The sequence below is a fragment of the Balaenoptera physalus genome (genome assembly GCF_965194825.1).
Source record: "Balaenoptera physalus genome assembly, chromosome: 3".
NCBI classification, from domain to species: domain Eukaryota; kingdom Metazoa; phylum Chordata; class Mammalia; order Artiodactyla; family Balaenopteridae; genus Balaenoptera; species Balaenoptera physalus.
In genome coordinates, this window is record NC_138890.1 from 139,220,302 (window position 1) to 139,248,034 (window position 27,733).

General features: G+C 35.5%; 1 protein-coding gene, 1 long non-coding RNA gene and 1 pseudogene across 6 annotated transcripts in view; all 3 read left to right on the forward strand.

Annotated features, from left to right (window-relative positions):
* EMB (embigin) overlaps nt 1-13,847 on the forward strand; it is a 58,299-nt gene extending 44,452 nt beyond the window's left edge. For 2 of the 4 annotated variants that reach the window (XM_082455925.1, XM_082455923.1), the window contains exons 5-8: nt 960-1,087; nt 3,642-3,921; nt 4,714-4,747; nt 7,060-7,469. In XM_082455925.1, the coding sequence (XP_082312051.1) occupies nt 960-1,087; nt 3,642-3,921; nt 4,714-4,747; nt 7,060-7,168 (551 nt within the window). In that variant the 3' untranslated portion in view covers nt 7,169-7,469. Of the gene's footprint in view, nt 1-959; nt 1,088-3,641; nt 3,922-4,713; nt 4,748-5,358; nt 6,351-7,059; nt 7,470-7,506 lie in introns of those variants that run through there. The other 2 variants (XM_082455924.1, XM_082455926.1) reach the window with 2 other exon arrangements.
* LOC309657937 overlaps nt 1-27,733 on the forward strand; it is a 1,158,638-nt gene that overhangs the window by 944,342 nt on the left and 186,563 nt on the right. The gene's annotated exons all lie outside the window — the stretch shown is intronic.
* On the forward strand, nt 16,877-27,705 carry LOC309657911 (peroxiredoxin-4 pseudogene; annotated as a pseudogene). Its single transcript has one exon. The product of its transcript is annotated as a peroxiredoxin-4 pseudogene (transcript).

The window sequence follows — 27,733 nt, forward strand, 5'->3', positions numbered from 1 at the left end:
TTGTCAACACAGTATAAAAAATTTAGACATTGTCTCTCTGCTGGCAAACCAAAAAAACAAAAAGGAAAAACAAAACACAAAACCTGCTAAAATTAGTAAAGGAAAAAAAAAAATCAACAAAAGTCATCTTTGTTGATAAGTCTGTCTCCCATAAAAGTGTACATTTTATAATACATCCTTTGAGGTCAATCAGAAGGAACTGATTTCACCATGGAAGCTGCTAGTTGGCTTTTTATTGCTTTGCTTATGTTCTTATGCTTTAATTTTCTTTACCAAGTTATTCATAGCCTTAAAACTTAATTTTTCTAAATTCAGTGCTCATTTTTATTTTTACTAACGGCATCTGCTTCAAACTTTAAGAAATTTATCACAATGAATATTAGTTTTTGTTTTTTTCCTACAAAACCACATGAAAGTGTTTTTTATCTCATTTTCTTTCCTATTCTGTTCTCTTTCTCTTAAATTTCCTTTGCTCCTTTCTCATCTTCCCATCTTCTCCAACTCTTTTCATAAATCTGTGTCAAATAAAAATTTTAAATCCTGAAAATTTTGTCTCCTCACTAGAGTGCCATTTAAGGGTAAACTTTGAAAAAATATTTGCTCTAACGTAACTTAGTAGGTGGGAAGAAAGAATAGTCTTGAAAACATGAAGTTTCTTTCTTATCCAAAGCATGTAACAGTCTATTACAATACTTGTAATTGTTATTGGCTCAATAATAGAAGACCTTCCTTCTGTTTCTATATTACTGACAATTATATTGCACCATCTACCTACTACAACTATACGTCCTAACTATAGTTAACTATACTGTAAATTAGTTCATTTTATATAGAACTAAAACTACAGAAATAAAATCATATATTAGTGAAAAAATGAAAAGAGAAATTATATTCAACTTGAATACATTCCCCCTATTCAAACTCTTTCAGTAACATACATTTCTCTCCATTTTTCTTAGTCCCTGAACTTCATGAAAAAAAGAAACCGTTGATCACTTATGTAGGGGATTCAGTTGTCTTGATGTGTAAATGTCAAGACTGTTTTCCTTTAAATTGGACCTGGTACAGTAGTAATGGGAGTGTACAGGTAAGATCATATTTCTTTGACTTGAAGAAAACAAAATAAAAACTTTTATTTAATAATAAGATTATAATACACTCACAGTTCTTAGGAATATTTATACTTCTGTTATCTTGTTCCTTAATATGTGTTCATGAAGAAAGAACAGTGATGAATGGAGCTGTCATTTGGTGTTTTTAGCATATTACATTATACATCTGAAGATACTCTTAATGTTTCATTAGGTGGTACTTTGTTTTTTAGATTTAGCAATTTATTAAAATTCTATGAAAGGAAGTTACAATTCATTTTTAGTTGACAAGTTTAGATATAACCCCAACAAAAAAGATTCTTTTTTTTCTTATCATTTCATGAGAGTAACTAGAAAAAAGAAAGGGAGTTTTCTTTTCCTGCTTCTGTCTCTGGAAACATTTGTGATAGAATGCAATACACTGGCAGCATCTGAGAAAAGAATGAAAATTTGGTAACTTAAACTCAGGTTTTAGGTTCTTTTAGTGTCACTGACCTCTTTTGGACTTCCAGAGACCTAAGGGAAGCCAAATACTTTAAATTCCTGTTAAAGAATTAATGGCTTTTCATAGAGCTGATATTAAGAAAAACATGAGTACTTAAGAAATCATTTCTGGTTTTCTTCCTCCCAAATAGCCTCTAATAGCAGGGAAATTTAGGACATTGTCCTTTAGGGGACACCCTTTTATTGCCCTGGTGCTAATGAGCATTGAATGAAGTCTTGTAAAGGCAATTCTAGAAGGAACGGTATGAGACAGTGTAGATCTTAGTGAAATATTAAATTCCTTCTTAGACAATATTGATGCTATTGTAGACTGTTGACGTTGACAGAGGGAAGGACTTAAAAGGGTGAGTTACTGATTCTGTGATTGGTTTGAGTTTTCAAAGAGATAGCTCCAAATCACTTAAACTATTAATATTTGTACTTATCTTGTTATTGATGATTAGGAAAGGCAATCATTTTGTGTATGGAAATATTTTTAAAGAGCATGTAAATTTGTAAAAACAAGTAACAGACATAGTTTTTGAATTACATAGCCTAATTTATTTATGCATATGTGATACTAGACAAAAAAAAGCTTGTCTAATTATATTAAACTTTTAGAATGTAGTCTGTGCTTCTCTCCATTTGCTATACTAAGTTTCTCTCAATTTGGCCCTAAGCATGGGTTATATTAGGATATAAGAAAAGTGCAGGGAAGAGGGTGCAAGTCAAAACTTTAGGTCAAGTGTTTTTTCAAAAAGTAGGCGAACCATCTGCATCAGACTCACCTGGGGCACCTATTAAACATGCAGTACTTTGATTTATCAGCTCTGAGTTGGAGAAAGTACATTTGTAACAAGCATCACAGGCAATGCTGTGCACAGTGAGCCAGGTTGCTATAATTTCTTTGGCAAATAATAAACTCACAGACAGTTCTTCATCAGATAACCTCCAAGAATATTTGTATGCAAATTAGCATTTACTGAGCAGTGCAGTTGAGTGATAGAGCAACAAAGGCATCAAATGGCCTGAGAATAAAATTCAATTTAAATGGATTAAATAAATCAGCCACCAGATAGCTTAGTATGGATCTTAAAAGGCTGAGGAAAAGCCAGTGAATCTCAGAAGCCAACGTGTCAGAAAGAGAGAGAAATTCAGCTATGAGAAGACAGAAGGTGCGCAGACCACCATGTATACTAGGCTTACAGGGATTTCTACCATTTCTTCTACATCAACTTCAAAGGCCTGAAGATTTCGTCTTCAGTTCCAGTTTGAGGAACTCCCAATGTCATGAGCCAGTGAACTTCCTTTACAGGAATGATCAGATATAATAGCTTCATTAATTTAATAGTTGATTTAATGAATGTATGCCTGCACTTGTGAAGGAGGAAGTATTTTGAACTAGTCAGGGATTATAACATGAAACCCGGATGGCTGGAATTTTTCTGTATTTCTAATTCTCATAGAATATTTACCCACGATGACTTGCACACTGTAGTTTCAAACATTCAGTGCTAAGTAGTTAAAGCAAAGTGTACTTTTCCTTTGTTTGCTACCTTTGAAAGATCAAACTATGGTAAGACTTGAGCTCTGTATGTATAACTTCTCACATACTTTAATGTGCCCCCTTCTTTAAAAAATTTATTTATTTATTTTTGGCTGCATTGGATCTTTGTTGCTGCGCGTGTGGTTTCTCTAGTTGCGGCAAGCAGGGTCTACTCTTCGTTGCGGTGCGCGGGCTTCGCATTGCGGTGGCTCCTCTTGTTGTGGAGCACGGGCTCTAGGCGCGCGGGCTCAGTAGGTGTGGCTAGCGGGCCCTAGAGCACAGGCTCAGTAGTTGTGGCATACAGGCTTAGTTGCCCTGGCCCAGGGCTTGAACCCCTGTCCCCTGCATTGGCAGGCGAATTCTTAACCACTGTGCCACCAGGGAAGTCCCTAATATGCCCTTTTTCTGGTAAGCAGTTTTCTTGGTACTATCTTGTAGCTTTCACTCGAAACTAGATCACTCAGGACATGTATCTTTTATGCAATATGATAGGAATGGATTTTAATGTCTCCTTCTATTAGGTTCCTGTTGGTGTTCCAATGAACAATAAGTATGTCATCAATGGAAAAAGTGCTAATGAAACAAGGCTCAAGATAATGCAACTTTCAGAGGAAGATCAGGGATCTTACTGGTGCCATGCAATATTCCAATTAGGCGAGAGTGAAGAACACATTGAAATTGTCGTGCTGAGTTATTGGGTGCCCCTCAAAGCATTTCTTGGAATAGCTGCTGAGGTGGTTCTTTTAGTGGCTATTATTCTGCTTTGTGAAATGTACACCCAAAAGAAAAAGAAGCACTCAGGTAGGATTTCTTTTTTTTAGATAATTCTCATGTTATGACTTAATCCATTATGGTGGCTTTAGAGAAAAATCTAACTTTTGTTTTTTGTAGTGGTATTTATGTTAATAACAGCGGTGACAGTGAGCTATGAGCTTATACTGATGGTCTTCCTGTGTCAACTTCCTAAAAAATTTTAATGTTAAAATATACCTTTTTTCCCTTTTATTTAGTGTTACTGGGACCAGCACACCAATTAAGTGATATGTGCATTGGTACTGGAATATTAGAAAATTCTGCATTAGCTTAATATAAAAGATCTCAAAGACAAACAATTATTCTTTCATTTAGATAACTCATTTTTAAAAACGTTTTATCAAACATTCTGAAATTCTCATAAAAGACATTGCCTGCCAGCTTTCTGTTTTCATAGCCTGTGCCTGATGGATAACAGACTGAGAAACCAATGGTCCTCTAAGAAAATTTATCTTACATTCTGTATTTTTTCCTGATTTTGTACTAAATTTTTCATAACTTAAATAATTACAAATCAGTCAGTTCTGTTTTTGATGATCCCAGGCACCAGACTATGCCTGATCAAAACTGCAGGCGATTTCGCAAGTCGGGAGAGCAGGGAAGGAGTGGACATGATGGAGGGGCAGCTGTCTGATGGGGCCCATCTCTCTCATTCCACAGCGGGAAAACAGCACAGGCAGTCAGGGGATGTTGAATTCAGGGGAAAGTAGAATTGAGCATATATGCTTTGTAAGAATAATAAACCAATCTTAACAGTTAAATTCTTCTTTTGTTACACAGATGATGGGAAGGAATTTGAACAAATTGAACAGCTGTAAGTATTATTTTTTATAGATTAATTTTCACTTGCGTAAAATACAGATAAATATGAAATTAAATAAGATGTTTGCAGTTAGAGGAAAAAAGTACAAGAGTATATAACGTGTGTGTGATTTTCTGTACATGTCCATGTTGTGGTGAAAAATGGCATTTGGCATTTACCTGCATGCAACAGAATCCCCCTCCACTACTTACTTTCACCTCTCTGTGCTTCAGTTTTCTCTTCAACAAAATGGGTTTAATGATATTACTTACCACATAAGGTTTGTGGATTAAATGACTTTCTATGTGTAAAAATCCTTAGCATAGGCTTTGATGCACAGGAGGCACTCAAGAACCATAAGGAGGTATTATTTGTGTAAAGCAATGATTCTCAACCATGGCTATATTTTTGATCACTTAGGATGCTTCTTAAAATTACAGTTACTCAGACCTAACTGGATATCTCGGATCAGAACCTCTGGAATTGGTGCCTGGGCATCTGTATTTCTTTAAAGTGCCTATCACTGATTCTGATTCTCAGAATTCAGTGTTGAAAATCACTGGGCTAGAATTGTGTGTCATTATTTTTGAAGGAACACAAATTGTGCCATATTTCTGTTACAGTCTCCTTTGTTTAGAGTTGAGCTGAGCATGAGGAGAACTAGGAAGAAAATTACCAGGGATATCATTTGGTTTGGTGAATGTGGGAGTTACTGGATCCACCAAGCCAGAGAACTGACAGTGGAGCCCAGTGAGAGAGGTGCTTAAAGTCCAAGTAACACAGCCAAGGACTGGGGACCAAGAAAATGAGACCAGATTAAAGGAGCCGAAAGAAACCTAGGAAATGGGAGGGCTGAGCAGCTATTACCAACCCAAAATGACACCTGAAGTTTATCTTTTTCAGTCAACAGGGGCTCTGAGGTGTGAGTGCTATAGCCACGGTTAAAAAGCAGGAGTGGCGCGGACAGCTGTCATGCAGATATTCGTAGACATTATTCAAATAGTTATTTTTTACTCAGTTCACACATGGCAGGTAACTTAAATCAACAGGATATGAACTTCTAAATTAAGAGCATAAAATAATTATATCAGGAGTTCCATAACCCCAGATAGGAAAAAAGTGTTGTCTTAGAATCAGAGACTCTCATGGTTGGAAGCAATTTAAACCTCTTTCCGGAGAACTTGGACATCTTGTTTGTATTGATTTGAACATTTTATCTTTCTGGTTCCCATGTATTGATTACCTTTCTTATACTCAGAGTCATAAAAAAAACATGACCGTCATGCAGATATTTGAAACAATTACTCCCTTGCCTGGATTCTTTTGTTCTCCCAGCTCAGCCCCCCCAGTGTTTCTATCCAGTCCCTTGCAGTCACATTTCTCATCTTTAGGTTATTTCAGTATCTTTAGATTTAAATCAAGTATCAAGGGCACTTGTACTCATTTAGAGCAACTTTTCACCAATGCTGTTTTTAGAATTTTTAGTTTAGGAGACAAATTTTTCTTTACAGAGAATATTGTTTATCAATACATTTTATATTTGATGCTTATATTTGTGTTTAGATACCAGTGATTCATAGAATTTCTTGGTGAAAATGACTTTTAAAAATAGTACAGTACTAAATAAGCATATAACATCAAAACAAGCTAGTCATTTCAAACAGCATTTATCTGATCCACCCAGATATTTAACCCACACAATTTCACACAGTATTTAACCTACCTGCCCCATCCCCCAAATTTTGAGAAAGCTGATTAGGTGGTTGAATTTATTATCTGGTGGTACTAGTTTAATGAGCTCAAGCCTGCCAATAACATCTAGAAGGGTATTTATTATACACCCCTGTAACCTAGTTTAGTCTTCCTTAAGAATCTGGAGCCCACATTGTGGTCTTACTCTGATACACATTGGGTAGATAAAGAAACATGTTTAACCTCTAATTCAATGTAATAAACATGTTGAATTATAGCACCTGTATCGCACATACTGGCTGAGCTCCTGATTGGCTATTATCTTGCACGTGTCAAAGCAACATATAAGTTAGGCTATATACCCAAGCCTCCACTCATGCCTGGGGAGAAGCAATTCTCCCTCTGCATGAAAGAAACAGGCCTTTGTCACTGTCATCTGTGGCAACAGTTCCGCTCCAAGCAATGGCATACAAATAAAATCAACACTATGAGTAAAACATTTTTAGGAAGAATAAATTCTGTCTGTACTGACCTTTTAAATTTTAACCTGATGGCCATGATATAGATGGTGTACTGACTTAGTTTTATGCAATGTAAACATCTAGTAATTTTTTTTCTTGTTTTCTCTACAGGAAATCAGATGATAGCAATGGTATAGAAAATAATGCCCCCAGGCACAGAAAAAATGTAAGTTGCTTCCAAATGATATTCCAAATAAAAGCTAAAATTCAATATGCATAGGCTATTAATCCATCTACATATTTTAGTTTTAAAAAGACCTAGTCATTCACTATGTGCTTGGATATGCTTTTTTAAACAATATTATAGGAGAATATACATAGTTACACAAAAATAATCATCTTTTTTCCACCAGAGAACATGTAACAACCAATCTAAAAGTGAATCTATTACACTGCAGATATATATTTTTTCTTTTGTCACCACAGGCTAGTTTCTTTTACAACTTTTTATGTGGTCTTATTTTTTTTCTCTCTCAGTTTTTCTGGATTCTCTTATTTTATTCTCACATATTCCCATATACTTGCTAATTATGTTTCATTATGCTTTATGTAACTCAGGAATCTGTGGGCCAGTGAATGAGAAACATCATGTCAAGAGTCACAGGAAGTCACAGGAAGATGTCAAAGAGTTTGGATCTCAGCTTTGTTTCTGCTTCCTGTTAAGAACACGTGAATTTTTATTTTTAAAAGGATGAAAAGTTTATGCAGGATGCTCAGCCGTAGCTTTGTAAATAATATATGCTATTTCAGATCTAAAGATATATTTTCATTCTATTATTATTTTACATTAAAGCAAAGTAAATTGTATTAAGTATGTTCTATGAGCTGTAACCCAGGACAATTAATTTCATTCTAGTCCTCAAGGGACACAGAACAGACACCAGCAAAACCAAATAGTACACAGAGCGAATGTCACTCAAGACCTGTTTATAACCAAAGAATTCATTAAAGACAAACCCTTTGCCATTTGTCTTAAAAAGGTTTTTTCCCCAATCATGTTTACTAGGTGTAGAAGTATTTGTAATAATTTTCATGTAAAGTTCATCCTTCAGTCATATTGAAAAAAAGTGTCCTCAAGGGGAAATTAGTACTTTCTACCTTTGTTAATGATGGTTACTCTACAATCTCCATAAGAAAAACATACTTTTCCTACAAAAATATTGGTTTAAGGCAAGAAAATAAAACTATACACTTGCCCCAAATCTCCATCACCACAAAAGCAGATTTCCCAATCTCATTCCACTCATCGCCACTGTTTTCCCACACCAGGATAAAGTGATTTTTAGTCTTTCTGGAGAACATTTTTTTAAAGCTGTGGGTTTTGGATTTCTTAAGTGACAGCTGGTGTTGATGTTGTAGGGTACAGGTTCACACAGGCGGGATGTAGCACTGCTACTGGCATGCTTCCGTGCTTCATGGTTTCCTGGTATCCATGGCTGGCTAAATATCTAAAAATGCATTATTAGTGGTTTATAATACTAATGCCTTTGTCTGAAATCAAGAAGTACTAAAGTAGTTCTATGTTGCTGCCAGTAACTTAGACTTTTCTTTAAAAATAGAATACTTTGTTTCTATTGCATATATAACTGGACTATTTTATAAAAATCACTATAAGTCCAATGAAATCTGACAGACATGGAAAGTTGTTAATGGTTTTGAATGTACCATGAACATCATATGGCAGGACACTAGGTGAGGTTGAAGACAGTGATGTGAAACCTGCTGGGGGTCCTTGGTGCTGATGAGTCCACTGTCCCCCTGCTCACAGCGCAGCAGCGTTCAGAACAATCACAGGCAAAGAGGGAAGGGTTTGGGATGGGGGCAAAGAACCCATGATCTTGGTGACTAGGGGATTACAGCTTGAAAAGAGGAGTTCAATTGTTTGAAAAAAATACTTTTTAGACATTTACATGATGTTCTGGCTGAGAAAATTATAATAAAATTCAGGTAGTGAAAAATTATACTTTATATGGCATTTTAACTAATGTTAAAAATATTACTAGTATAAATAATACACATAAAGTGTCACTTGGAAGCTACTCATTTTGTTGCAGCAGTGTTTTGTGTAAAGCATGTTAACTACTGACACAAGTTTTGCTGAACAGACTACATCATTTAAGTAATGGCAGGTTTCACCTTATTGTTTTAGAGCAATAAGCCAGGCATTTGTTTTGGTTTAATTAATTATTAATTTGATAAAATGATCTTGGGTGGTATCTATATGATGGCAGACAACCAAGCAGTTCACTTAATTAATCTAAACAGTTTGAATTCAGTGAAAAATTATTCAGACCTGCTATTTGACTAAGTCCAATTCAAAACAATGTATTTGTGACTGGACATATACAAATCTCCAATTTGTAGCTCATATGCAGTATGCATTCTTCTCTTTTGCCACCACAAAATGGTTCTCAAGCAAGAAAAATTGCTTCCCCAACGTAAAATAATCTGAAATATTTATGTAGTAAATTGAATTTTTAAGTGTTAATGCTTGCTATTTTTCCTAGCAAAGACAATTCAATTCAGTAACTTTAAGCAGAAAAGGTACTCAGAAAATTAAAGTTGAATTTTGCCTTTTCAGAGTCTCTCCAGAGAACTTCCAGAAAATTATTCTACCACTGTTAGGTTAAAAATGGAATGCTTCCATTAACTAACCTCACGGAGATGAATGGATTAACTAAAAATGACCAACTGTAAATTGAAATGACCAACTGAAAATACTAAGCAAGCAGAAAAGCTGAAGTAGGAAAACTACTCCACGTTTATATATTAGACACCTTGGGAAATTCTATCAATCTTTCTAGCTAACAGAGTTTTGCAGCATAATAAATAGATTTAATGATGTCTTAAAATTCCCAGATATTTTCATATTCAGTTTATGCTGTAATGTAAATCTTCTCTTTGCAGTCTTTCCCTTTTTTCTCAGCCTCTAGTTACCCAGGCCAAAACCTAGAGCTCATTGTGCTGTTTTCTTCTCTATTAACTAATGTTTATTAGTCATGAATCTCTATTCCTTTGGCCTTTTTAATAGCTCATTAATCCTCCCACTGCTTCCCCTACCCCATGCTCGCCAGCTGCAACAGCTAAGGTCTTGATTTTCCTACCTCAGTCTCATCTTCGGTTAATCATTTTTTGCATTGCTGCTGGGCCATATTTCTGAAACACAAATCTCACTATGTAGCTTAATGTGGCAGCTTCCATGACAAAGCTCTACAGGCTCACCTTTGCCATATCTTAATATTGCAGTTTTCCAAATTGCAAATCCTTCCCCACTGTCTTGATTTAGCCTTGACATAGAGAGAGTCTGTCCAGAATGCTGCCCCCTGTGCTCCTCCCTTTTGATGAACTCAAGTTTAGCTTTCAAGACTTTAATCTGATGTTACTTCCTGGCAGATCCCTCACACCCAGCTGAGTATGTGCCATCTTATGAGCTCGAATAACTCCACGTTTCTTTGTGCTTACTACCCTGTATTATAAATATGCACTTATATGCCTCCTTCCTGGATTCTGCTTTTATTTCTGTATCCCGTACCTCCCACAGAGAGGGTACATTGGAGATGCCATGAAGTGTGTGGTGCATGGATAAATGTACAGGTAAACATCAAATTTCATAAATTTACACTTATTTTTAGAAGAACAATCTAAATTGTGACATCAGAATTGAAACAGATTAATCTCCAAGATTTACAAGCAGCTCATGCATCTCAATAACAAAAAAAACATACAACCCAATCCAAAAATGGGCAGAAGACCTGCCAACAAACACATGAAAGAATGCTCAGCATCACTAATCATTAGAGAAATGCAAATCAAAACTACAATGAGATATCATCTCACACTGGTCAGAATGGCCATCATCAAAAAATCTAGAAACAATAAATGCTGGAGAGGGTGTGGTGAAAAGGGAACCCTCTTGCACTGTTGGTGGGAATGTAAATTGATACAGCCACTATGGAGAACAGTATGGAGGTTCCTTAAAAAACTAAAAATAGAACTACCATACGACCCAGCAATCCCACTACTGGGCATATACCCTGAGAAAACCATAATTCAAAAAGAGTCATGTACCAAAATGTTCATTGCAGCTCTATTTACAATAGTCAGGACATGGAAGAAACCTAAGTGTCCATCATCGGATGAATGGATAAAGATGATGTGGCACATATATACAATGGAATATTACTCAGCCATAAAAAGAAACGAAATTGAGTTATTTGTAGCGAGGTGGATGGACCTAGAGTCTGTCATACAGACTGAAGTAAGTCAGAAAGAGAAAAACAAATACCATATGCTAACACACATATATGGAATCTAAGGGGGAAAAAAAAAAAGGTCATGAAGAACCTAGTGGCAAGATGGGAATAAAGACACAGACCTACTAGAGAATGGACTTGAGGATATGGGGAGGGGGAAGGGTAAGATGTGACAAAGTGAGAGAGTGGCATGGACATATATACACTACCAAACGTAAAATAGATAGCTAGTGGGAAGCAACCGCATAGCACAGGGAGATCAGCTCTGTGCTTTGTGACCACCTAGAGGGGTGGGATAGGGAGGGTGGGACGGAGGGAGATGCAAGAGGGAAGAGATATGGGAACATATGTATATGTATAACTGAATCACTTTGTTATAAAGCAGAAACTAAGACACCATTGTAAAGCAATTACACTCCAATAAAGATGTTAAAAAAAAAAAAAGAATTGAAACAAAATATTTTAACAGAGATAAACAAGCCTTTAAAACTTCACTGTTTGCTTCTACTTCTTTGAAAAACAGTAGTAATACAATAAAAAGTCCTGTCAGATTTTAATAATGTGTAATAATCTAATGAGCAAAGGGAGTTCTGATTCCTAAACTATTATACAGGGTATGTTGCTTTCAACTTATCTAAATTCCTATTGGGACTTCCCTGGCGGTCCAGTGGTTAAGACTTCGCCTTCCAATGCAGGGGGTGTGGGTTTGATCCCTGGTCAGGAAGCTAAGATCCCATATGCCTCCCAGCCAAAAAACCAAAACATAAAACAGAAGCAATATTGTAACAAATTCAATAAAGACTTTAAAAATGGTCCACATCAAAAAAACTTTAAAAAAAATGTTCCTATTGTCCTTTATTTTTCATAGGCAGTGCAAATGTTAACCTTATTTTTATCCTTTATTTTAATAAGATAGTGTATTGACTCTATATACATAAAGAGTTTTAGTAATTGTAGTTCTTTGCATGGTACTGTAGATATTAGTGTCCACTTCCCTAACTTTCTCTTTCCTCCTCCCTGCCAATACCTCAAGAGTACCTCAGAATATCTCAGAATCCAATTCAAAATTTGTATTAAATATATTTTTTAGAAATCTTTCGTTGGTTAGTTTTGGTCACTGAAAGTTTGTAATTAATTAAATTCATCAAAAGAAAAAATGTCAGTTCTGCTCACTTATTCCCTGGGTTTTCATCTTTGAGGCATTTAAATAGATTTATGCAAATTATTTACTGAATATCTACTTCTTTATAGAAAATGAATCTTCTCTAACTGAACAAGTTATGCAGTGAATTAGGGACTTGCTTCCTGTTAGCATGTTTAGGTGGCAGCAAGTTCAAGTGTGTGTTCCAGTATTAATTAAAAGGCACACTGACCTATTATAGCTTTCTCTGAATTTATATTTATTGAATGACTGAAAAATAGATGAACGACTCAATTATTTTGGAATCTTAAATTATACATATTTATGTAATATCTACTTTGATTTTGATTAATTAACTGTGAACTTATCTTCTCTAGCATAGATAAAAAGAAAACTGGAACTATCTATATGCATTTCTTTCACGTGATATTTAGGAATGTATTTGCAGTATACCTGAAAGGTCAGTTACATGCTCAGTTTATCAGCTGAGTTCTTTATTGAGGGTATATCATATTATTAAATAGTAATAAACACATTTGTTGAGTGCTTAGCATGTGACAGGTACTGTGCTAAATACTTTGAAATGTGTTATCTCATTTAATTTACACATCATCTTATGCTATAGAAACTATTAACTACTTTTTTATAGATGAGGAAACTAAAGCTTGAGAGATTAGGTATTTGGATCTGGGATTGAAATCCAAGGAGTCCTCCTCAAGAGTCTTGGTTTAACTACGTTGAACAGCTTTGGCCTGCTACTTAGGTGCTTCTTAGAAAAATGAGGCTATTATCTATTAACTGTCTTTTTTAAAAAAAAATTTCACTCCTTTCGATGGTCAGTTAAATCATAAGTTCCATAATTTTATTCTTAAGGCTTATAGAACCTATTCTGTGGCATACTTGTGTCCCTGCAGTGGTCCTGGGGAATCAATATACTTCTGTTTGTTTTGAGAGTCTTCATTGTTTTCTCAATAACTAGTGTGACCATAAAATTTATCATCCAAACACTGAGAATGAAATAAAGTGCTATTTGTAATTTTACCAGGACAAACAGAAAACAGACTGTTAAGTCACATTTTTAGCCTGTAGGTAGGAGCTAAGTACTTTATGGATGATCTAGCCTAGGCACAGCAGTAATATCTGCAATTTTGAGTAATAAACACTTTGAAATTTACCTCCAAGGAACGACCTATCTTTAGCAAATGCCAGGTGAGTCTCACTATAGAGATGTGCCTATAATGAGACAATTTAGTAAGCTTAAAGATTTATTACTTTTCAAAAGTAGTATGATTAAAGTGTATCAGCATTTGAAAATGTGATTCACAAGTTGTAAGAGAAGCTGGGAAAGAAAGTCCTGTTTTTGATAGCCTGTGAAATGAACTAGACAATTCTTTGGACTTGCTTACCTTCATGATTAATGTGTCATAATGATAATATCTATGTAATTCTCAATAAGTCAGGAATGCCTGATTATGCCCTTATAATAAAATTTACTTATGAAATCAGTGAACACCACTCATGACTAACATTGTCAAAATTACTTTTAATCACATGATTAACCTGTAACATTTATATTTCATTATTTCTCATGTCCCAAATGGGAGAATGCTAGTGAAACTTGTTTAGGGTATTGGTTAAAGTCTATATATTATTTTGGTGTGTTATCTATTAAGAACTTTTGCTTATAAAAATTGATTTTGCTATTTAATTTGTAATTTACTTCAGAAAATAATTAGCACAAATTCTTATTTTTCTAAAGTTTATTTGATAAACAAATGAAAATATTAGACTTATTACATATATAATTAACTATAATGCTATGTAATCGTTTAAAAATATCACTAAATATGATGACATGAACTGCTTTTGTGTCTCTTAAGATAGAAATTTGACCATAAACTTTACTTTTTTTTTTTTTTAAGTCAAGGACCATGGATTTATTATGACATATTTCCTAGTAGTTGTAATTTTTTTTTAGCATGTGTGTCTAAATTCTCATTAATGCCTTTCTGTATTATGTAAACAGCACAGAAAATGTTTGTACTAGAATGTTTAAAAATGTTTTTGTTGCATTAACTCAAAGGATATGCCTAATATGTATTTAAATTCAATAAAATGTACTCTGAATTAAAAATTTAAGTATTATAAAATGTATTTTAAATTTTTAATTTTTAATAATCACTTAAATGTGAATTTAAAGGCACTAGATAATAGAAAACACTGACTTTTTTATTTTTGATTTTTGATTATACACACAGGAAATTCAAGTTTTGAAAACAATTCATGCTTCTCAAGTCCAACAAAAAAAACTGCCTACAGCTGGGATTCTGTATTTTGACACATCAAATAGGAAGTTAGAAAGGAATTTTCAAAACATACCAAGATATGTTTAGAAAATTTAAAAGACAACTGTGGCCTTGACAAAAATGGACATTTAAAATGAAATTAATGTATAGAACATATTTGCTTGTTGTCCTGGGTGATTTTTTTTCCCCAGCATTGCAGTGTCATTTTCAATTGGTTTAGCAAAAAGTTACAAAATATTTCAAAATTTGTATTCTATACAAATGTCTACTGCCACAAAAGAGAATCAATATTCCAAACAGAGCATTTTAATGATCCTGCCAGTCAGTCAAGGTAAAAAGAAAAACACATTAGGGAGAATAATAGCATATTTCACTATGTATTATACTTGACTCTTACTTTAATTGAAATAATTAAATATATATATTAAAATGATGAATGGCTAATAAAGAAGTGTTTGTGTTGTAAAGCATACGAGGCCAATTTAAAAGGAGTAATTGTATTTGGGCAGTGACTAGATTAAAAAAAAAAGAAATGATTGGGGAGATCCATGTCTGGAAAGATGTAGTTGACATATTTTCCTCTATTCCTCCATCCAAGTATAGCTAACAATCTTGTGCCTTATTAAATAAGTAAATATTTAATATTTACAGTAAAATATTCTGAAAAGTGAGGACAAGAATGCAGATCAACTAGGAACTTTGGGAAACAAGTTATGACACACCAATGAGATTCCTGATTCTAGGTGCTAGAGAAGCCAACAGCCTGGAAAAACCAATGGGTTCAGGTACAGAAAGCTCTCCTCTCTTTGGCCAAAGAACCAGGAAAGGAAAAATCTAGCAAGGCAGAAAGACATTTAGATAATAACTATTCTTCTCCAGCCAAACACCACCACTGTGGCTCCCCCATGCACAACCAGCAGCAAAAGTTGAGTGGGGAGCTGAGACTTTTAACCCACCTGGTGGTAATGAGGCACCTCTCCCACTCCTAGTGGAAGGCTGAATTCCCACTTCCATCCTAGAGGGACAAGGTACCCCTCCTTCCCTGGATGTCAATGTGGAGGCAAAAGGGCTTGGATTTCCAAGTCTACCTGACAATAACCAGGTGAAGTACCCCTTTTCCCACCAAAGTATCTCACAATACCTAAAGTATCCAGGTTTCGATAGAAACCTCACTCGTTTTACCATAAATCATGAAAATGTTTCTCTGAATAAGAAAAAACAATCAACAGATGCCAATACCATGATGAAAACAGAATTATCTGATGATGATTTTAAAACAGCCATCATCAAAATGCTTCAGTGAGCATTTATGAACAAATGGGAAAAAAAGCAAATAAATAGAAAGTATCAGAAAATAAATAGAAGATGTAAGGAAGACCCAAATAGAAATTTTAGAACTGAAAAATACAATAACTGAAATTTTTTAAAAAACTCAGTAGATAAGCTCAACAGCAGGATGGAGATGATAGAAGAATAAATCAGTCATACTGAAGACAACAATAGAAATTGCCCAATCTACAACATAGATCATCTAGACTAAAAAACATGACAGAGCCTTAGGGACCTGTGGGATAACAACAAAAGATAAACATTTGTGTTACTGGAGTCCCAGAAGGAGAAGGGAAATGGCAGCACTGAAGAAGTACTCTGAGAAATAAATAATGGCTGAAACTTTCCCCAAATTTGGCAAGTGACATAAACCTACAGATTCAAGAAGCTGTGCAAATAACAAACCATAAACCCAAAGAAATCTATGCCAAGACCCACTGTAATCCATGTTGTGAAAACTAAAAATAAATAACCTTGAAAGCAGCAATACAGAAACACCTTATCTGTTGGGACAAAAACAAACTGAATGACAGTGGATTTCTTATCAAAAACCATGAAGGACAGAAAGAAGAGTCACAGCATTTTTCAAATGCTCAAAGTACTGTAAATCCAAAGTTCTATATCTGGTGAAATGATCCTTCAATAATGAAGCAGAAATCAAGACATTCTCAATGAGGGACAACTAAAAAACTTTGTCACCATCAGACCTACCCTAAAAGAATGGCTAAAGAAAGTTCTCTGCAGGGGTTGAGCAGGTGGGGCTCACACCTACGTGGCCGGGTGGGGAGCCTGGGGGACGGGGGAATGAGGAGGCAAGGCAGGTCTTGCAACGCCGCGCTTCGGCTCGCATGGGCATTGGGTGCACGGCTGTAGCTGCCTGGTGGCGGGAGAAGTGACGCTCGAGCCAAAGGACATGCAACTGCCCTCGCGTGGTCATGGAAGCGCCGCAGCGGCTACTGGAAACCACTTCGGCCCCTAGCTGGAGCCGAAAGCTACTGCTGCTGCGGCTGCTGCTGTTCCTGCTGCCGGCCAAAGCTCTGTGGGGCTTGGAGGTGGAGGAGAGGCCCCCAACCCACGAAGAGGAGTGCCACTTCTATGCATGTACACAAGTGTACCTGGTGGGGAGGCGTCCCAGGTTTCGGTTGCCAACCACTCCCTGCACCTCAGCAAAGCCAAGATTTCCAAGCCAGCACCTTATTGGTAAGGAACAGCTGTGATAAATGGAGAATTTAAGCAGCTGGAAGTTAACTGATTATTGTGGGAAATACCTGGTTTTTTTCTTCTACCCACTTGATATCACTTTTGTGTGTCCAACTGAAATCAGTTATTCTTTGGTAATAGAACTGAGGAATTCAGATCCATAAACACTTAAGTGGTAACATGCTCTGTCGAGTCACAGTTTACCCATTTGGCCTGGATTAATACCCCTCGAAGACAAGGAGGACTTGGGCCAATAAGGATTCCACTTCTTTCAGATTTGAACCATCAGATCTCAAAGGACTACAGCGTGTATCTGGAAGACTCGGGCCACACTCTTAGAGGTCTCTTCATTACTGATGACAAAGGAATCCTAAAACAGATTACTCTGAATGACCTTCCTGGGAGTAGATTTGTGGATGAGACACTGCGTTTGGTTCAAGCATTCCTGTACACCGATAAACATGGAGAAGTCTGCCCTGGTGGATGGAAACCTGGTGGTGAAACAGTAATCCCAGATCCAGCTAGAAAACTGAAGTATTTTGATAAACTGAACTAAAAAATACTCCCTCAGGTCTTGATGCTTGAAACTTCTCAATAAAGTTCACTGTTTTATTATCAAAAAAAAAAAAAAAGTTCTCTGAAGAGAAAGCAATTATAAAAGAAGAAATTTTGGAACATCATGAAGAGAGAAATAGCAATGGAAAAGAATAAAAATATCAATGAATACAATAGACTTTCTTCTCTTGATTTTCTCTATTATTTTTGACTGTTAAAGCAAAAATTACAAAATTGTCTGATCTGGTTGTCAATATAATGTAAATGTAAAGGAAATATTTAATATACTTACGTAATAAATGGGAGTGTAAAGGGACATAAAAGAAGATAAAGTTTCTACACTCAAACTGGTAAAATGTCTACATCAGTAAATTGTAATAAGTTATGCATTATGATACCTAGAGAAACCACTAACAAAGATATACAAAGGTATTATAGATAAATCAAAATGGAATGTAAAAAAATGTTCTAGTAACCCACAGGAATGAAAGAAAAGGAAAAAAGAATGATAAAACAGTAAAGTAAAAGGATGGAAATATATGCCATGTAAACTTTAATCGAAAGGAAATAGGAGGGGCTTCCCTGGTGGCGCAGTGGTTAAGAATCTGCCTGCCAATGCAGGGGACACGGGTTCGAGCCCTGGTCCGGGAAGATCCCACATGCTGCGGAGCAACTAAGCCCATGCGCCACAACTACTGAGCCTGCGCTCTAGAGCCTGTGAGCTACAACTGCTGAAGCCCGTGTGCCTAGAGCCCGTGCTCTGCAACAAGAGAAGCCACTGCAATGAGAAACCTGCGCACTGCAACGAAGAGTAGCCCCCACTCGCCGCAACTAGAGAAAGCCTGAGCACAGCAACAAAGACCCAACGCACCCAAAAATAAATAAATGAATAAATAAATAAATAAATTAAAAAAAAAAAAGAAATAGGAGTGGAGACTATTACTATCCAATGAAGTGGTTGTCAGAGCAAAGATAATTACCATTAACAGAAAAGGACAATTCATAATGGTAAAAGAATCAACCCACCAAGCAAATGTAGACCAAACAACAGAGTTGCAAAATATGTGAAGCAAAACTAATAAAACTGAAAGAAGAAACAGACAAACCCACAATTATAGTTGGAGACTGCAACATCCTTCTCTCAACTGATAGAACAACTAGACAGAAAAAATGGCAAGTATATAAAATAACAACACTGTTACCAAATACAAGTTCTTGTGCCCCACACACAGTGAGGACAAACAAACTGAAACATGAAACGTCAGAGTTTGGAGCAGAGAAATGTTTATTACAGAGCCATACAAGGAGACAGGTGGCTTGTGTCCAAAAAGCCCCGAACTCCTTGAATGGTTGCAGCAAAGCACTTTTAAAGGCAAGGTTGGGGGAGTGGGGGAGAGTGGTTAGTTGCTACAAACTTCTTGGTGTTGAAACCCTTTGTTCTTGCAGCTGTCCACGAAGGTCAGGTCAAGATGTTCCTGTAAAGCTCCAACACATGCTATACTCTGTTTTGCAACTTTTTATCTCTATATGAATGGACTCTTACAGGTCAGAACCCTGAGAACAGGGCTCCTGTATATTTCAGGCTATAGGCAACGTTCTTTTACAAAAGCTGCAGAGCCAGCATGACTAACACAGGCAACAAAGCACAAGGTTAAAGTAAAAGGAACAGATCCAATATGGAGTCAGATTTGTTCTTCCCTATTACAACACCATCAACAAATAGTATCTAATTTACATATATGGAACACTAACTCAAAACAGCAGAACATGTGCCCATGGAACACATACCAAGATAGATCGTATCTTGGATCATAACCCAAACATCAACAAATTAAAAAAAAAACTAATAGTATTTTTTCATTCATATGGAATCAAACTAGAAATCAGTAACAGAAATCAAACAGGAAATCTCTAAACTTGGAAGTTAAACAATACACTTGTAAATAACCTATAAGTCAAAGAGGAAATCTCAAGGGAAATTTTAAAAATACATTGAACAGAAAGAAAATGAAAATACAACATCAAATTTATGGGATACAGCTATTGCAATGCTGACAGGGACATTTATAACATTATATTCTTATGTTAGAAAAGAGGAAAAGTCTCAAATCAATCTAAGCTCTCACCTCAAGAAACTAGAAAAAGAAAAACTAAATCCAAAGTAAGCAGAAGGAAAAGAATAATATATATAAGAACATAAATCAATGAAATGGAAAATACAAATAATAGACAAAATCAATGAAACAAAAATCTGGTTCTTTGAAAAGGTCAATAAAATTGACAAACCTCCAGCAAGACTGACAAAGCAAAAAGAAGACAGAAATTACCAATATCAGGAAGGAAACAAGGCAATATCATTAGAGAACCTGCAGACATTAAAAAGATAATAAAGATATACATGAACAACTCTGTCCACATAAATTTTGACAATTTAGATGGAACAAATTACTACACAATTACTGCACAAACTACCACAAATCACACAATGTACAAAAGTTAATAGAATAGGTCTACAATTATTAGGGAAATTAAATTGATAATTTAAAAACTATCAAAAAGGAAATCTCCAGGCCCAGACGATTTCACTGGAGAATACTACCAAACATTTAAAGAGAAAATAACACCAATTCTTCATAATTTGTTTCAGAAAATAAAAGAGGAACAAACATTTCCCAATAATTTTTATGAAATCAGTGTTACGCTTACACTAAAACCAAAGATAGTACAAAAGAAAACCATAGACCAATACCCCTTGTGAATATAGAGCAAAAATCCTTAAAAATACATTAGCAAATGGAATTTAGCAATATATAAAAAGAGTTATATACCATGACCGAGTAGAATTTATTCCAGGGATGTAAACTGGGTCAATATTTTAAAATCAATCATTGTAATCCACCGTATTATCAGTGTAAAGGAGATAAATCACAATTATCAAAAATTGGTACAAAATAAGCATTTGACAAAATTTAACACTCAATCATGATAAAAACTCAGAAAACGAGGAACAGAGGGGAACATCCTCAACTTGATGAAGAACATCTACACAATCCAATAACTAACATCATACTTAATGGTGAAAGTGGAATGCTTTCTTTTTAAGTTTGGGAACAATGCAGTGGTGTCTCCTATCCCCACTGCTAGTCTACATATTACAGGAAGTTCCAGGAAGCTCAATAAGGTAAGAAAAAGAAATAAAAGACACACAGATTGGAAAGGAAGATATAAATCTGTACATATTTGCAGATGACATGATGGTCTACATAAAAAATCCTAAGAAATATACCAAAAACTCCTAGAACTGATATTTAACAGTTTACAGTTCAGTAATTTCTTAAGATCAAAGTAAAACATACAAAGGTCAATTGTATTTCTATATAAAAGCAATGACCCCTCAGAAACTGAAGTTAAGAATATGATACCATGTATAATCTCTAGGAATCAAAAAAATTAAACACAGGTATAAATCTAACAAGACATGCACAGGACTCCTATGCTGAAATCCACAAAACAGAAAGAAACCAAAGATCTAAATGAATAGACATTTGGTGTTCATAAATTGGAAGACTTAACAAAGTAGAGATGTCAATTTTCCCCAGAGTGATATACAGATTTAATTATCATAATCCAGTAAGGTTTTTTCCTGAAGATAATTATTAAATAATAAATAAATAAATAAATAAATAAATAAAGCAAAATTATTCTAAAATTTATTTGGAAAGGAAAAAAGAAATAGAATAGCTGAAACAATTTTGAAAAATCAGAATAAAAGAGGAATCACTTCATTCAATTTCAAGATTTATTATACAACTGTTACACAATACTGTGTAGTACTGACAGAAGGACAGACATACAGAACAATGGAACAGAATAAAGAATTCAGAAATACTCCTACACAAGTACTGCCAAAGAGTCTTTTCAACAAATGCTGCTGGAGGAATTGGTTATCCAAAAAGATGACCCTCATCTTAAACCTCACGTTTTGCAAAAAATATCTCAAAATGGATCACAAATTTCATTACAAGGCTTAAAGCTAAATCTTCCACATCCATGTTCATACAGCACTATTCACAATAGCCAAGAGGTGGAAGCAAGGCAAACATCTGTTAAGAGATGAATGGATAAACAAAATGTAGTAGAGTCATACAACAGAATTTATTCAGCTTTAAAAGAGAAAGAAATCCTGTTACCTGCTACAACATAGATGAACCTTGAGGAATTATGCTAAGTGAAATAAACCAATCACAAAAAAGACAAACACTGTATGATTTCACTTCTGTGAGGTATCTAAAGTTGTGAAATCCACAGAAACAAAGGAGAGTGGTGGTTACCAGGGGCTGGGGAGGAGGGGAATAAAGGAGTTATTTAGAGGGTATGGAGTTTTAGTCCTGCAAGATGAAAAAGTTCAGAAGATATGTTTAACAACAATGTGAATATACCTAATACTACTAAGCTGTACACTTAAAAATGGTTAAGGTGGTGAATTTACGTACTTTTTTTAAACCACAAGAAAAAAAAGAATGACAGGGTAAAAAAATAACCTATATATCCTTTGGTAGAAAAATAGGAGAAAATCTTCAGAAACTAGGGCTTGGTAAAGAGTATATAGGAATGACATCAAAAGAACAATCCATAAAAGAAAAAACTCGTAAATTACAAACCAACAAAATTATAAACCTTTACTCTGCAAAAGACATTCTTAAAAGGATGAAAAGATAAACTACACACTGGGTGAAAATATTTGCAAGTCACATATCTGACAAAGGACTCATTTTTAGAATATATAAAGAACTCTCAAAACTCCACACTAAAAACAAAACAATCGAACTAGAAAATGAGCAAAAGGCATGAAGAAACATTTCACTGAAGAGGATATATAGATGGCAAATAAGTACATACAAAGGTGTTCAACATCACTAGTTATTATGGAAATACAAATTAAGATCACAATGAGCTATCACTACATACACATGAGAACAGCTAAAATAAAGAATATCAAAAACACCAAATGCTGACAAGGATGCACAGAATGAAATCTCTCATATATTGTTTGTGGAAATGTACAGACACTCTGAAAGATGGTGTAAGAATTTCTTAAAAATAATAAATATGACCCAGCAATCACATTCCTAGGCATTTATCTCAGAGAAATGAAAACTTAGGTTCACACAAAAAACCTGTACATGGTTGTACACAGCAGCTTTAATTATAGTAGCCTCAAACTGGAAGCAGCCAAATTGTTTTACGATGGGTAACTATTTAAGCAAACTGTGCTACATCCATACCATGGAATATTGCTCAGCAATAAAAAGGAACAAACATGCAACAATTTAGATGGATGTCAAGGATGTTACGCTGAGTGAAAAAGCCCATCTCAAAAGGTATGATTCCATTTCTATGATATTCTCATAATGAGATTATAAAGATGGAGAACAAATTAGTTTTTGCTATGACTATAAAGAGGTAGCACTGGATATGACTATAAAGAGATAGCATTAAGAAGATCTTTGCAATGAGGTGTTAGTTTTGTATCTTAGTTGTTACATGAACCTATACCAAGTCAATTTCCTGCTCTTGATATTGTGCTATAATTATTTAATTTGTAACCATTGGGAGAAATGGGATTAGGATAAATGGAACCTCTCTGTACTATCTTTGCAATTTCCTATGAATCTATCATTTTTTCAAAATAAAATGTTTAAAAAATGTTTGAATCAACTGAGTAGTCTAAGCATTAAGTGACTAGAATTAGAAAAGAATATGGTAGAGACTTTTTCCTTTTTTATTTTAAGTTCACTTAGAAAATCAACCTAAAAGGTCAGCTAAAATCATTGACAAAAAAGCAAAGTATAGGATTAGTTACAAGCCCCTAGGCTCACATTATAATATCTTATCATTTAGTACTTGCCAAAAAGAAGAGAAAATCTATTTTTATTCTTATTTAAATGACAATAAATGTTTATAAGTTCCTCCCCATCATTGAATTGACAATATTTATGTACAAACTTGAGAAAGATCATATGAGCATAAGAATCTTTATTCTGTGCTATTGTAGTGCAGATGAAAAATGCTGCCTGCCATTCTAGTAAACAATGAATGTTGCTGTCCATCAAGCTATCAAGCCATCAAGTCATCAGCCACTGTGGCTGCCCCCAAGGGTGTTCCCTGAGGGGAATTCAGGATGGAGAAAAACGGGATATTGGACCTAGATAGTTAAGATGCATATCTAAGGAATAATTTCAACAGCCCAGACTCTTACATCTTCCCATACATAGGAAAGCACTAAAATCATTAACTTGAGAGGTCTGTTTTTTTTGTGATCAGCAGTAATCTTTTGATGTTTGACTACATGTTTTTGTTTTTTTCAGAAAAGACTCCTATACATCCTGGCTCCTCCCTTACTTCTTTGGAATAGTTCCCCACAGCTACCTGAGAGCCTGTCTCCCAGCCTATAATTCTCCGTAAGGTCCTCGAATAAACATAACTCACAACTTTTAGGTTGTGTGTTTTTCTTCAGTTGACAGTAGTTATAAAAGAGATGGAAATTATTTATATTAAATCTTTCATCTTTCCTAACCATAGCTACAAGAGCCACGTTAGCTTTCTGCTGACAAAAAAAAAAAAAAAAATTGTTTTATTTTGGAAATAAATCCATAATTAAGGTTGAATCAAAACCTTGCCCATTTATAAAAATATATCTGTACACACAAAATACCAGAGTATATATATATATCCCCATTCATGTCACCTCCCTATCCTAACTATATTTACTCATATATTTGTTTCTTTGAATAGGGGTTCTGGAGCCATTATAGTTGTTACCATGTGGAACAGGAGATAAGAGTGATCTATCGGTGTCAGTGTTCAGAGTTATTGCAGTGGCAGGAGACAATACAAGTTCACAAGTGAGAGAGACATCTGTTGATGACACTCTTCTAGGTCAGTTAGCTCAGAAAGCATTAAAATTCTGTGTGTTACGAAATATTCTATGTTTTAAAAACTTCTCCTGAAATTCTGAAAACAATAATCAAATTATAGTCTAATTTTGCTCTCAGTGATGCCCTAAAGGTTCCTTAGTTGGTGCAAACAAAAATCTTTAGTTAAATTAAAAAAAAAGAAAGTTTAAAGCACTATAAAAAATAAGTATATTTTTACCTAAAGAGAAATCAAAGTTTTGCATTTTTTAAAATGTTATAAAAGTATACAAAGAAATGACAGAAACATTACAAATTTATATGGGGAAAACCACAATTAAGAAAATTAATCCTCAGTCATGGATATTAGATTTGTTTTCACACCTATTAAGTGGTGCCTTGCTATTTTCAATGGTATTGTTTGAGCTTAACAATTCATGGTGAAATTACAGTTTGAGTTCATGCTGCAAAAATGTGTCCATTAAAGTCGGTTGTAGAAAGAAATGATTATGTTCCCTTTTGAAATGGCAGTAAACATCATATCATTTTGGGCTCTTAATCTGGCTTTAAACCATGTGAAATTTATCTGTCATTCTTACTTTTCTGTTTTAATCACAGAAGTTTGCCAAAGTGCTAATTCTTTTGTATCTGTGTCCCTACCATTGTGCACACAGACTAAATGGGCCCCAATTACTGTAATAATATGTTTCAGAAAAGCAATCAGTATCCATAGGATTGAGCTTAGGCTGGAAACTTCTCAGCCCAAATGAGAGTTTGGGCTGAGATGAGAATGAGCCCAAAAGACAGGAGCTGAAAGCCCTTGCACTGGGCTGACCTGAGAAAGAATGTTGCCAAATGAGTGGACTATGACACAGCTGAATTTTGCAAAATCCTGGGAGCTGTGGCAAATGAGCCTTGAACCACTGAGATCATAAATAAAAACATGTTCATTTTTTATCAGTTTTCCTTCTACACCACACATAATAGAATGTGGTAGAGTTATACCTAAGTTATACCTGGCAAAATTGTTGCTAACCAGTATCTAGTGAGGGAGAAAGCCAGGCATCAGCCAGCACTTTGCTTTAGACTTAGAAACCCCAAGAACTTACCTTTGGGGAAGGAAGTTAAGGTATTTAAGAGAGATCATAATTTGAAGCTAGCTTGTTTTCTTGGAATTAGGTCACAGTTGGGCTGACAGGAAAGCATCTGTTTATTCACATGTTTCTTCCCAGGCTCTTTCCCAGCCCAAATCCTAGTTTTGTGTGTCTTGAAAGACAGAATAGGAATTGCAAGAATGTGGGAATTAAATTCTTGAATTTAAATTGTACAGAGCATTCTTTTCACTTCATTTCATATCCTCTTCTGTGACAATACCAAGAGCATTTTTGCAATAAGTGTTACTGAAATTTTCCTTGCTCATTTTTTTAGTGTGCGTTTGTAAAAAGCCCTTAGCACCACTTAAGATTCAATTAACATTGTTATGACAAATATTTTATATACGTTATTTCATTCAAATCATGGGAATGACTGTAAATGCTCTTAGAAAGGCTGGTTTATGCCTTCGACAAGCAACTGTTGAGGATTTACTTTGCTCAGCAGTGTGCTAGCCACTGGGAATACATGGATGAAAGAAGCAGGTCCTAAAGAATTTACAGGCTAGTGCTGGGGAAAAAAATAAACAGCAATTTTCAGTAAAATGTGAAAAATGCTTTCTTCTTTGCAGAATACTTTCTTCTGGACTAGAAACAGAAAATACAAAAGAGATCTTCGTTAAAATGGAATGACCTTCCCACGGGCTTTAGTGCAGAAAAGAACACCTTCTCAAAAATTCTCAATTTTAACAATTCCTGACAGTTTTCCAGAGTTTGGGCTCTTAAATGTCAGGTCCCTCTGGTTTGTCCCTCCAACTTCCTTCTTAGCCTATGTTGCTGCTCCCTCAGCTATACTGCCTGGGTTAATTGCCACTATTTTGGACACAGCCCCGGTGCCCTGAATTTTGGAAGAGGCCTCTGCTTTCTTTCTGCTTCATTCTTAGATATGGAATAGTTCCTTTCTCTTTATTCATCATGACATAGAGAATATTTATCCAGATGTTACTGAAGGCTTGACCATACTGGATGAGAAGTACAGCACAGAAAATAATTTACAATTACTCCAAGGTTGCAGCCCTATACTACAGAGTTCTCACCCAGCTTCATAGCTGTTTGAGTCCAGCCTGCCTCCACCAATAGGAGAACTCCCAGTGTCTCTCTCTCAGAGCCCAGGCCACATGTCCAAAATACTCAGAAAAGATGAAAGCTTTTCAAACTTCTCTGCCTGTGGAGCACCACTGGAGGCTCACTTTCTTCCCCAGAATTGACATCTTTCCAGTGTGACTGACTGCAGGATAATTCATTGAGGGAAAATTCCACTCTTGCCCATAAAACAATCACAGCCAAACAATCCTGCAGTCGTGTGAGATCAGTATATTTCCTGAATTCTGAATTGTATAATGTGGGATTATACCTTGGCCAAAACAGTCAAGTTCAGGATGGGATACACAGAATTCACTGCATTTCCATTTTGGTCTCTTCCCATCAAATTAAAAAAAAGACTAAATTTAGGGTCTAATCTCACCAAGATTCTTCCTGTTTCCTGAGTGTAAAAATGAAACCAACAACACAATAATTCACCAAACAGCACTTTGAAGGCTCTAAGAGAACTTTGACAAACTCACCATCAAAAAGACCAGTGTTGACTTCCCTGGTGGCGCAGTGGTTTATAATCCGCCTGCCAATGCAGGGGACACAGATTCGAGCCCTGGTCCGGGAAGATCCCGCATACCGTGGCGCAACTAAGCCCGTGCGCCACAACTACTGTGCCTGAGCTCTAGAGCCCGCGAGCCACAACTACTGTGCCCACGTGCCACAACTACTGAAACCTGCATGCCTAGAGCCTGTGCTCCGCAGCAAGAGAAGCCAGGACAATGAGAAGCCCTTGCACAACGAAGAGTAGCCCCTGCTCGCCGCAACTAGAGAAAGCCCGCGTGCAGCAACGAAGACCCAACGCAGCCAAAAACAAATACATTTATTTTAAAAAAAAAAAGAC